General features: G+C 36.6%; 1 protein-coding gene across 6 annotated transcripts in view; it reads left to right on the top strand.

Moving 5' to 3' along the window:
- WDR41 (WD repeat domain 41) overlaps positions 1-13053 on the top strand; it is a 165954-nt gene that overhangs the window by 96561 nt on the left and 56340 nt on the right. For 2 of the 6 annotated variants that reach the window (XM_055536626.1, XM_055536623.1), the window contains exons 2-3: positions 6038-6146; positions 11082-11204. The exons of 2 other annotated variants lie outside the window; for them this stretch is intronic. In XM_055536626.1, coding sequence (XP_055392601.1) covers positions 11193-11204 — 12 coding nt within the window. In that variant the 5' untranslated portion in view covers positions 6038-6146; positions 11082-11192. The remainder of the gene's footprint in view (positions 1-6037; positions 6147-11081; positions 11205-13053) is intronic. 2 more of the 6 variants (XM_055536624.1, XM_055536622.1) reach the window with 1 other exon arrangement.

The raw sequence follows: 13053 nt of genomic DNA, 5'->3' as shown, positions 1-13053 counted from the left end.
TGCCATTGTCTTCTCCGATATATATATATATATATATATATATATATTTGTATAAATAAATATCCTTTTCCACATTTTTTCCAGTATAGGTTATTCCAATGTATTGAATATAGTTCCTGGTGTTGCTAGCGGGTCTTTGTTGCTTATTTTATATATAATAGGGTGTACCTGATAATCCCCAATTCCTAATTTATCCCTCCCATTCCTTTCTCCTTTGGTAACCATAAGTTTGTTTTCTATGTCTGTGAGACTGTTTCTGTTTTGCAAGTAAATTCATTTGCGTTTATTTTTTAGATTCCACAGATAAGTGACATGATGTTTGAAGTTAAAAATAGTTTGATACAGCAGTGGGTAGATTAAATTTGGAAAGAACATTGGAATTAAATTGCAACCTAAACCTTCAACTTAATTATTATGTTGATTATTTAGTAAATAAATATATATAAAAATTAATGTCCTTAGAAAGTGATACTATAGAATTGATGATGATGTTTGTTGTCAAGTATAGTTTGATAAATTTTGTATTACCTACTTTCAGAATAACTTCCAGAAGGTTGTAGTGTTAAAAGCTTATGTATTCAGGTGCATAGAAATGCAACTTAAACAAGTTTATCTTTCTGAATGTAAATAACTGGGCAGCACATTTTAATAAAAATTATTTTCAGTTTAGTATTCATGCAGTAATTTACTCTTGAATTACATTGGTCACATGCCCGACATTGCATTTATTGAATACACAAATTCCATTATTTAGTATTAGCTGAAAACATGCTATTCACACTACTCTTAGCATTTTACTAGAGATCTCAAAGGTGTTTTCAGTTTAAGAAAAGTGAGTGGTCTTGCTTTGAAGAGAAACTGAGTCTAAGAAAATAACAATTTTTCAGCAGTCACATAGAATTAGTGACAGTGCTGATAAAGTTCTCTTGCGCACTGAGATTATTCATTTGAGATTGTATTTATTCTGTGCATATATATTTATTTAAACATATTATTGGATTTTAGAGATAAAATAGTATCTCTGAAAAATTTACATTTTGTTCTTTTTGGAAGTTTTGGTTTATGAACTATTTTATTTGAAAAATGCTTTCTCTTAATCAAAACATAAATCAAATTCATAACTACTTCAGAATTAAGAGAACCTACTCAAAGTGAAGAAGTTAACAGATTAAGAAAATTATATTTTTCATATCCATGTTTATCATAGGAGTAAAGGGAATTTCTTGTTTGTTTCTGATCTGTGCCATATGAAAATGAATGACTTAGGAAAAACAAGGCTATAATGCCATCTGGGGGCTTTTAAGTACATCACAGTTCACTAAAACTGAGACTCCTATTGGGTAATGTACAGTTACCCCCATTTGTTCTTCAGAACTATAATTACCATTCGTTTTTCCCCGTTCACTGATTTACAGTAATTATACAGGAAGAATACCGGCTCAGATATCTTACCTTATCAAGATGTTTCTTTCCTGTAGCCAGGCAATGTTTTTTTTCCTCTCAAAAGGTAGGATATGTACAACATCAAATGTCTTAAAATTTTACATTATAAATTGCAATAGGATTGCAAGGTGAAACCAAATAAGAACAAGCTTAACCAAAAGGCATATACTAATATGCGTCTATAGCAGTGAAAATATGTTGCTTTTTTGGCTTAGTCACACCAACAGAGCCACCGTAGAGTAAGGGTAGCATTTGAGAAGTAGTTGTAGTGCAAGACCCATTTTTGAGAGGTCATTTGCATCGGTCCCTTAGCAGTCCTAACTGAATGCTAGTTTGCTTAATATTGTTAAGAAAAAGAAAGACCCTCTGTGCTATCAGGAGGTAGCATGAGATAAAAACATATAAGAGCTGGTAGTGTTTTATTTATAGTATTTTTGTTTGTTTATTTTTTTTTTACAATTTCAAGAGTGACTTTTGCTATCTGATGCTTTAACTATATCTTTCCCATTTGTATGATTTTTAAATCCATATTGCTGTAAGCAGTTTAAATCTCATTATTCTATTTGTCATTTTTTTCGCATCTTTTTTTCTTTTTGCTAATTACCTATTAGCTTGATATATAGTAGATGTTCAATAAATGAGAATAAGTCAGTTTTGGAGTTTTCTAATTGTCTCAACAGAAAATATATTAATATATCATAAGGGAAAAGAAAAAAGTTGAAATAGACAGTGGCTGGATTTGTGAGATAACATATTTGGTTGTTTGCAGCCTGAGTCTGTGACTATTTTATGCACATGTTAAGAGGACTCAAAGAAGTCTAGCTGCTGCAGGGCCCTTTAAAACAAGGAGAACAAACTTGTGATGAAATCTGATCCGTTTTTTGGTCAACTGGTCATGATTGCATCTGCCAGAAGCTCTGGTTAGAGTTGATGGGATTTGTAATATATAAAAATGAACATCTGTAAATTATCTTTTATTTGAACTGTATTACATTTCTGCGGCAGAAGCTAGTTGTAGTTCTTCAGTGTTTATCTTTGTCAACAGAGATGGAATTTAAAAAATTATTTGTATTGAAATATAGTTGAATTACAATATTAGTTATTGCTGTACAACAAAATGACTCAGTTTTACATACATATAATTTTTTTCATATTCTTTTCCATATGGTTTATCAAGGATATTGAATATAGTTCTCTGTGCTGTCCAGTAGGACTTTGTTGTTCATCCATTCTATATATACCAGTCTGTATTTGCTAATCCCAAACTCTCAATCCAACCCTCCCCCCTCCTCCTCCCCCCCATTGGCAACCACTTGTAGAAATAGGATTTTAACTGAGCATTTGACTACCCCAAATAGAGTCTATATTTCTGTGACTTAAGTTCTAGCCTATGGGTTGTAAATAGAAATACCTTGTGGCAACTTCTGGAAAACATTCTGAAGAGCCATTCTTAAGTGGCATAAGCCATTTGCCTCCTCTTCATCCCTTCGTCTGTTGCCACCTGGAACAAAGTTGCTGCTCTCTTGGGCTGTCAGGTAGAGGACACGCCGAGTAGATCTATATGGAACGAGCCAGGGTCTGTGGAGTGCCGTACAGCTCTAGGCCACTTACCTGGGAGAGAAGTCAACTTCTACTATGATGCAGTTATTTTGGGTTTTCTATACCTTGCAGTTAATCACTGACTCGATGGACATGAATTTGAGCAAACTCTGGGAAATAGTGAAGGACAGGGAAGCCTGTCCTTGGGATCACAAAGAGTCAGATATGACTTAGTGACTGAACACACAACAAAAAATAAAATTGTCATGTAAAATGCAGGTTCATTTATTGACTCAAGTAACTAAAGATATATTCATATTTTCAAGTTAATTTTTAAATAACATATCTGTATGTTATTGCCCTAGTGTTGTCCATCCGTGTGATACCATCATCATAACATGGTTAGAAAAGGGACTGTTACAATCGAGTAAAGAAATGCAAATAATAAACATAAGAAAAACATTCAACCTAGAACTACAAGTGTAAATTACAACAATAAAGTGTCTTGTATCTGTTAATAACATAACAAAAACATTAAAAAAGGGAGCTGCTACACTGATTTATTGCTTGTGGCAACATAAATTGGAAAACAGTTTGGAAATATGTGTTAAGTGCCACAAGAGTATCCTGGGAAACAGTTCTAGGGAAATAATTGTAGATATTGAAAATGTTATGCACACAAAGATACTCAATGAGGCATTATGAATAATGGTGACACTTTGGAAAAATCTAAATGTCCATCAATAGGGATTGGTTAAATAATGTGTGATAGTATATATCAGACAGTTGTCAAATGACCATTGAAAATGAGGATTACTTATTCAACATATTTGTTGGCATACAGTGCCATGTCAATAAATATTTGTTGGATGTGGGTGTCTGCTACATTTCAGGAATTTTTGTAGGTTTTATACCTACTGATGGACAAAAGCAGACAGACATGGTTTTGGTTCTCTTGGAGCTAATAGTCTTGTGGGAAACAGATGACATAATTATACTATGGGGACTTCCCTGGTGGTCCAGTGGTTAAGACTGAGTTTCCACTGCAGGGGACATGGGTTTGAGCCCTGATTGGCAATCAAGGTCCCACATTCTGTATGCTGGGTGTGGCACAGCCAAAAAATTAAAAAAAAAAAAAAAAAAGAATTACACTAGAGTTTGTGCTATGTAGGAAAGGAACATGGTTCTAATACAGTTATGTAAAGTTTAAAAATAAAATAAAATTTAAAAAAAAAAAAAAAAAAAAAAGAAAAAAAGAAAGCAAGTAACAAGGCAACCTTACATAGACTGAGATGTCAAGAAAGGTATCATTAAAGATGTAACCTTGAATTGCGATCTGCAGAATGAGCGGAAGTTAATCAGGAGAATGGATAGAAACATTATGTAGTAATACCATGGAAAATGCATAGATTGTAATAACTGGAAAACTCAGGACACAGAAATGAATCCACAATGTGATTATTTGCAGTAATGTACAGAAAAAATACTGGAAGGGATACATCAAAATACTAAGAATGATTTAAATAGTGGTAGGGTTATAAGTGATTTTTTTCCCCTCATAAATTTTCTCAATTTTCTACATTGTGCTATACTTCTATGAAATTTTTAAGAGAGAGATTCTATTTCCCCATTATGTTAACATATAAAACTAATAGCACAACAACGTAGGGAAGCTTTGACTCTTACGGTACAAGAAAGAAAACAGTGAAAGTTTTTGTAGGACAAAATAAAGAAAACAAATGTTTGATGAAGCAATCCTTGATGAAAAGAGACTTCTGTAGGTGTGTGCAGAGGGTGTAAAAATTTGACTGCTCTCAATTTAAGAGGAAGAGGAAGGTTTTCTGTCATTCTGAGGGTCTTTCATAATCAAGGGAGCTAGACAAATTAATTGGGCTCATAAACATTTAAAAGCTATATGTAAAATCTGTCAAATAGTATGTGGAAATGATGAACAGTTTTTGGAAGTTGTTCTGTTAAGGTATGTTTAAGTTTTTACAAAGGAAAGAAAATCAGTAGCCCTTTTAAATGCCTGGTTTGGAAAAACCGGGCAACTTCTTTATGATATCTCTATAATTGTTTGCAAAATACGTTTTATACCTTCACTGCATGCAAGGAGGAAGGAGGCAGATGGATGAATGGGGAATAGTAATTTAGTTCCCAAGGAAACATTTTGCTAATTGGAAAAAAGGGCAGGATCAGGATCTGTGGCTATGGCAGTGTATCCAGACAGCTATGAATTTTTCTGCTGTTGTTTTCTAACCTTGAAAGAAGGAGGAAGTTGCATTACAGATTTTAAGAGCTAATTTAGTTATATGGTGAATGCTGACCATTAGCCACATAAGAAAGGCAATGCCACTGAAGAATTCAGGTTGTCACTGGCAGATGCACAGATCTGTAGGTTGCCAAGCAGGAATGAAACAGTGAATTCTGTCAGTTAGACTCAGGAAGCTTCATAAGAATTCCCTAAACAGGGGTTAGCAGAGAAAATATAGAGAAGTGCATATGCCACGTAGTTCACATGCAGTTACTTACTCCAGGAATACAGATGTGGACAGTTCCATGTATACTCAAAGTGCTCCAAAGACCTGTTTTAGCCAGTATCTATGGAATAAAACAATTATTTAAATTAGGCCTTTAGGCTGCAGGAAAAATTAAATAGGAAAAAATCATAAGCTGTTTTATTCTGTCTGAATCAGAAAATTTCCATTGCTACTTGAGATTCCCTGAGGGTTAGAAACGGGTTGGCATCTGGTAGGAATGTATTATATATGTGAGTGTTCAACATAATAATGCATTTATATACAGATTGCTGATTTCTATTTTCAGAGTTTAAAAAATCATTCTGCTACTAGGAATGTTGAGATCTCCACCCCAATTTTATGTCCCATGGATTCCTCCTTGTTACCCTTCTTGTCATAACAGCTTCTAACAAGCGTACTCACACAGACAAGCAGAAATACACACAGTTACAAGCCTTGGCTTTTCTTAACTTTGGGTTTGTGTTACAGTCATCTGGGAAATGTTTTAAAAATCTGATACCCAATTTGCTCCCTAGGCCAGTTACATCAGATTCTGGGTGGAATGCCAGCGTCAACATATTTGAAAAACTCTTCACGTAATTTTGATGTGCAGCAAAGTTGGGAATCACTGTTCTAGATAAACAAGTAAGCTAGCAAAATTATAAATTCATTTTAGTTTTCCCCCCTTTAGTCTAGCTAAAGGCATAATATTGTTGTTCTTTACCAATAATTATTGGGTGTGTGCGCACAATGGAATATTGTATTCGTTTATTGACTAACTCCTTAAACCCCCAAGGATGGTGAAAATGGAATAGGTGGTAAAATAAATATAATACACATTATTTATTACTGATTTATGAAGTGTCTTAAATGTGCTCATCTGCAGTATTAATAATTAGGGTGACTTCTGGGTAAGAAGTCAAACTTAAGTAATGCTTCTCGGTGACCTAAATGGAGATTTAATATCTCAGAAGTGTTATGTACTAGAATTCCAAACAGTTACAGTAATAGTAACAATAAAGCAATTAAGCTCATCTATTCTTGCAACTTTCTAGCTACTGACAGTGAACTAACCTAAGCTGACTTTTGCTAATAGAACTGCAGATGTAATCGAACTGTGGATGGATATTTGAACAGATTCATATTGTTAGAAGATTGCGCGACGGTTTACACGGAGAGAAGATAAAAATTCTTTGCTTGTGTTGTTCAGGAATTTAATATGATACACTATTGAATGACTGTGGTTGATTAATAAGGCATTAAATAAGAGTCTGAACCTAATGCAGACAATGGAATATGTTACAGTGGATTTCTCTCATCATCAATGGACTCATTACAAATACTATAATTATGAACGAAAAGCCATTAGAGATAGAGACTGAGAACTCAATTTAAAATTCTGCTGCATTCTACTGAATTCCTTGAAGTATACAACAGACTCTTTAGTGGAAATGCAAAATATTTAGCTGGACGATTCTTTGTTCGAATGGGAGCACAGGATATATTGGTGCAATCGAGTGTGTTGAAAAGAGGTCAGCTGGAGAAAATGAACTGGTTGTGTTTGTTGGAGCTTTAAAAAAGCTTTAAATGAGGGAGCTTTAAATAAGAATTGTGATTTAAAGGATCGTTCGATGGGAAGGTCTAAAAGTTATAAGTAATACTTTATCCTAATTAGTAGGGGTGTGGTTTTTAAAATTCTAATTTAAAGTCTTGAGTCACAAAAACCTGGCTTTGAATCTTGGCTCTATCATTTAACAGACAGTGTAAATAACCACGATTAACATCTTTGAGACTCAGTTTTATTATCTGTACAATGAAGCTATTTCTCCTACCAACTTCGTAAGTGGTTATGAGGAACAATTAGGGTAGTGGAAAGGGATTCAAACCTGAAAATGCTAAAATTAAGTGTGTGGCAAACATTATTGATGTCCTATGCCACAGCCGTTCTCTTCTTCACTGTTGTTGGCAGAACCTTAATTTAGGAATTGACCCGCTTCCCGTGGAGTAAATCGTGATCCAGTCTGGAGATGCCAGTTCCATACTAGTGTCAGGGTTAGAAAGGGAGAGGAGACCCAATCTTGGGCAACAAGACGTGAAGAGGAAGTTTCTCAAGAGGTTCTAGTAAATACTTTCATATGTTGGCAGAGGAGCAAAATTCAGTGACAGCTTCAGATTGCCAATAAATGTCTTAATGACTTAAATTTAAAAATAGTTGTATTTTATAAATCCCATAGAGTTAACCCATTTAAAGTGTACAGTTCGATGTTTTTAATATCTCTACAGATATGTGCAGCTGTTAGCACAGTCAGTTGTACAATGTTTTTATCATTTCAAGAATAAACCTTGTATCCTTTAGTTACCATTGCTCTGACCCCTTTCCCCCAGCCCTAAGCAATCACTACCCAAATTTCTGTGTCTATAAATTTCCCTATTCTGGACTTCTATATGAATGAAATCATGTGGTGTGTAGTTTTCTGTGACTAGCTTCTTTCATTTAGCAACTGTTTTCAAGGATCACCCATGTTGCAGCATGTGTCAGTACTTAATTTCCTATTATGGCTGAATATTTTATTTTCATGTATATATCACATTTTGTTTATCCATTTGTCCGTTGATGGATATTTAAGTTGTTTCCTCCTTTGGGCTGTTATGAATAAGGCTGCTATAAACGTGCATGTTACAAGTTTCTGTGTGGACATGTTCTCATTTCTCTTGGTATGTATGTGGGAGTAGAACTTTGGGGATCTCTGAAACAAACGGAATTCCCAGGTAGATGCACAGGATACCCCAGCTGGCCTGTGCTGTACAGCTGTGCATCAGGCCTTAGCAATCAGTTCAGATTGGAGTAGGAAGTCAGAAGTCTTGAGGAGGGAGGGCTCCAGGAATAAAATGGAATTTCTATCTTATAGGTTTGTTCAATTAGAAAATTATATTGAGAGCAGCAAAGTAAATCATAGGCCAGTTCAAGAGAAAGAACCAAGGGAAGGGTCATTTAAGAAGAGCCCTTCTGGGACTTCCTTGGTGGTCCAGTGGTTAAGACCCTGTGCTTCTACTGCAGGCGATGCAAGTTTGATCCCTGGTTGGGGAACAAAGATCATGTATGCCACAAGATGTGGCCTCTCCTCCAAAGAAGAGGAGCTCTTCTGGGAAAAGAATAAACTGTGAACACTGGGCTCAAAAAGTATCCATTCCTGAACTTTATTGGATCAGATTTTGGAGCAATTTCTACCCCAGAGCAACAATTAGCCAACAATTAGTGGAGACTGATAGCTGGGTATAATACCAAAAGTGGGGAAGAAAGATTAAAGATTAGGGAATGAAGCAGAGAGAGTCCTTCTAAAACCAGTCAGTCCATGGTGACAATCCCATCAGGAAGGCTGTACGCTCTGATGAGGAAGAGAAGAGTGTTTATACTGGGGTGTGTGTGTGTGTGTGTGTGTGTGTATGTGGAACAAGGGTATAATCACTGGTTTGTCAGTTTAGACACTACTCTCTTAGTTTAGTAATTTAGTTTAGCCAACCCACTAAACCCATTTAGTTTAGCCAAATCAATACATAACCAAACAACAACAAAAACAAACACCTTCAGAGAGGGAGGGATATAAGTAGCCAATATTGCTACAGTATATTACCTAAAAAGCTCAGTGTTCAACAAGAAAGTTGTGGCACGTGCAAAGAAATAGGAAAGTGTGACCTACACATGGGGGGAAAAGCAAGTATAAGAAACTATCTGTGAAGGAGTCAGCTATAGAATCTAACAAAGAGTTCAGAGCAGCCTTTATAAGTACGCTGAAAGAAATAAAGATATAATTCTTAAAGAAGTAAAAGATATTGTGATGACATTGTCTCATTAGAGAATACCAATAAAGAGATATAATTTCTAAAAAAGAATCAAAAGTGTACAAAGGTTCCCTTTTCTCTACACTATCCAGCATTTATTATTTGTAGACTTTTTGATGACAACCATTCTGACTGGTATGCACCTTATTGTAGTTTTAATTTGCATTGGTCTAATTATTTAACTTCTATGCAGAGTACATCATGAGATACTCTGGACTGGAAGAAACACAAGCTGGAATCAAGATTGCCGGGAGAAATATCAATAACCTCAGATATGCAGATGACACCACCCTTATGGCAGAAAGTGAAGAGGAACTAAAAAGCCTCTTGATGAAAGTGAAAGAGGAGAGTGAGAAAGTTGGCTTAAAGCTCAACATTCAGAAAACGAAGATCATGGCATCTGGTCCCATCACTTCATGGGAAATAGATGGGGAAACAGTGGAAACAGTGTCAGACTTTATTTTTTTGGGCTCCAAAGTCACTGCAGATGGTGACTGCATCCATGAAATTAAAAGACGCTTACTCCTTGGAAGGAAAGTTATGACCAGCCTAGATAGTATATTGAAAAGCAGAGACATTACTTTGCCAACAAAGGTTCATTTAATCAAGGCTATGGTTTTTCCTGTGGTCATGTATGGATGTGAGAGTTGGACTGTGAAGAAAGCTGAGCGCCGAAGAATTGATGCTTTTGAACTGTGGTGTTGGAGAAGACTCTTGAGAGTCCCTTGGACTGCAAGGAGATCCAACCAGTCCATCCTAAAGGAGATCAGTCCTGGGTGTTCATTGGAAGGACTGATGGTGAAGCTGAAACTCCAATACTTTGGCCACCTCATGTGAAGAGTTGACTCATTGGAAAAGACCCTGATGCTGGGAGGGATTGGGGGCAGGTGGAGAAGGGGACGACAGAGGATGAGATGGCTGGATGGCATCACCGACTCGATGGACATGAGTCTGTGTGAACTCCAGGAGTTGGTGATGGACAGGGAGGCCTGGCATGCTGTGATTCATGGGGTCGCAGAGTCGGACATGACTGAGCGACTGAACTGAACTGAATCATTAGTGATGTTGAGCATCTAGAAGGGTAAGCACTGAGGAACTGATGCTTTTGAATTGTGCTGAAGAAGACTCTTGAGAGTCCCTTGGACTGCATGGATATCAAACCAATCAATGCTAAAGGAAATCAACCCTGAATATTCATTGGAAGGAGTGATGTGGAAGCTGAAGCTCCAATACTTTGGCCACCTGATGTGAAGAGCCAACTCACTGGAAAAGACTCTGATGCTGGGAAAGATTGAGGGCAAAAGAAGGGGGCGGCAGAGGATGAGATGGTTAGGTAGCATCACTGATTCAATGAACATGAGTTTGAGCAAACTCTGGGAGATAGTTTGGGACAGGGCAGCCTGGTGTGCTGCAGTCCATGGGGTTGCAGCCAGACTGGACTTCACGACTGAAAATCAGCAATAATGCCTTTTTTGGAGAAATGTCTACTTGGGTCCTCTGCCTATTTTTTGATTGGGTTATATTTTTATTTCTGATATTGAGTTGTAAGAGCTGTTTATTTATTTTGGATATTTATACCTTGTCAGTTGCATCATTTGCAAATATTTTTTCCCATAGGTTGTCCTTTCAGTTTTGTTCATGTTTCCTTTGCTGTGAAAAAGCTTATACCTTTGATTAGATCCCATTTGTTTATTTTTACTTTTAAAAATATTAACTTGTTTATTTATTTGGCTGCACCAGGTCTTAGTTGCGGCATGTGGGGTCTAGTTCCCTGAGCAGGAATCAAACTCTGGCCGGCTGGATTGGAAGCATGGAGTCTTAGCCACTGGACCACCAGGGAAGGAAATCTAAATGCAAATCAAGGCATGTGATACCTCAGCTTTGCTCTTTATTTCAGGATTACTTTGGCTATTCAGAGTCTTTTGTGGTTCCATATACATTTTATAATTTTTTATTCTATTTCCATGAAAAAGGTGTTTAAGATTTTATAGGAATTGCATTGAACCTATAGATTGCTTTAGGTAATGTGGACACTTTTTAACAATGTTAATTCTTCCAAACCATGAGCACAGAATGCCTTTCCATTTATTTTTGTCTTCAGTTTCTTTTAATAGTGTCTTACAGTTTTCAGTATATTGGTCTTTCACCTCTGGGTAAATTTTATCACTAGGTCTTTTATTCTTTTTGTTATGATTGTAAATAGGACTGTTTCTTAATTTCTCTTTCTACTAACTCATTGTTAAGTATAGAGAAACACAACAGATTTTTGTGTATTGATTTTGTTTCCTACAGCTTGACTGTATTCATTTATCATTTCTAATAATTTTTGGTGGTGTTTTTAGTGTTCATGTTGTCTGTGAGTATTGACGGTTTTATTTTTCTTTCCAATTTGGATGTATTTTATTTTTTCCTTACCTAGTTGCTCTGGCTAGGACTTTGAAATACTGTTGAGAGTTTTTATCATAAAAGAATGTTGAATTATGTCAAGTGCTTTTCTGCATCTATTGAGATGATTGTATGATTTTTATCATTCATTCTATTAATATGGCATATCACATTTATTGATTTATGAATGTTGAACCATTCTTAGAAAAATTCCCACTTGATCATGGTGTGTGTTTCTTTTATTGTGCTGTTGAATTTGGTTTGTTAATCTTTTGATGAGAACTTTTACATCTGTGGTGCTCAGGGATGCAGAGCTGTAGTTTTTTTGCAATGACTGTATCTGGCTTTGGTGTCAGGGTAATTCTGGTCTCATGAAATGAGTTAAGGATTTTTCTCTTGCCTTTAGTTTTTTGGAAGAGTTTGAAAAGGGTGGTTATCAGTTCTTTCCTTTTTTCTTTCTCTCTCTTGACTGTGCTGGATTTGAGCTGTAGCACACAGGATCTTCGTCATGGTGCTTAATGCTTCTCTCTGGTTTTGTCAGACAGACTGAAGGGTGCACGGGCAATCTAGTTGAGGTGCATGGGCTCAGTAGTTACCAGCAGCATGGGGGACCTTAGTGTCCTGACCAGGGTCAAACTGGATCTCCTGCATTGGAAGGCAGGTTCTTAACCACTAGACCAGCAGGGAAGTTCCACTATCAATTCTTCTTTGACTCTGGTAGGATTTGGTTCCAGGCTTTTCTTTGTTGGGAAGTTTTTGATGACTAATTCTCTTTACTCATTGGACTGTTCATATTGTTCTGTTTCTTCATGATTCAGTCTTGGTAGGTTGTATGTTTCTAGGACGTTTCCTTTTTATTCCAGATTGTCCAATTTGTTGTTGTTGTTCATTTGCCAAGTTGTGTTTGACTCTCTGCGACCCCACGGACTACAGCACGCCAGGCCTCTCTTTCCCTCACCATCTCCCAGAGTTTGCCCAAGTTTATGTTCATTGAGTCGGTGATGCCATCTAGCCATCTCATCCTCTGCCGCCCTCTTCTCCTTCTGCCTTTCCCAGCATCAGAGTCTTTTCCAATGAGTCAGCTGTTCGCCTCAGATGGTCAAAGTATTGGAGCTTCAGCATCAGTCCTTCCAGTGAGTATTCAGGGTTGATTTCCTTTAGGATGGTCTGGTTTGATTTCCTTGCTGTCCAGGGTACTCTCAAGAATCTTTTCTAGAACCACAGTTCAAAGGTGTCAATTCTTCGGCATTCTGCCTCCTTTATGGTCCAACTCTCACATCCGTATATGACCGCTGGAAAGATCATAGCTTTGACTCTACAGACCTTT

Source organism: Bubalus kerabau, chromosome 10 (genome assembly GCF_029407905.1).
Source record: "Bubalus kerabau isolate K-KA32 ecotype Philippines breed swamp buffalo chromosome 10, PCC_UOA_SB_1v2, whole genome shotgun sequence".
Taxonomy (NCBI): Eukaryota; Metazoa; Chordata; class Mammalia; order Artiodactyla; family Bovidae; genus Bubalus; species Bubalus kerabau.
This window is presented reverse-complemented; position numbering and strand designations above follow the sequence as displayed.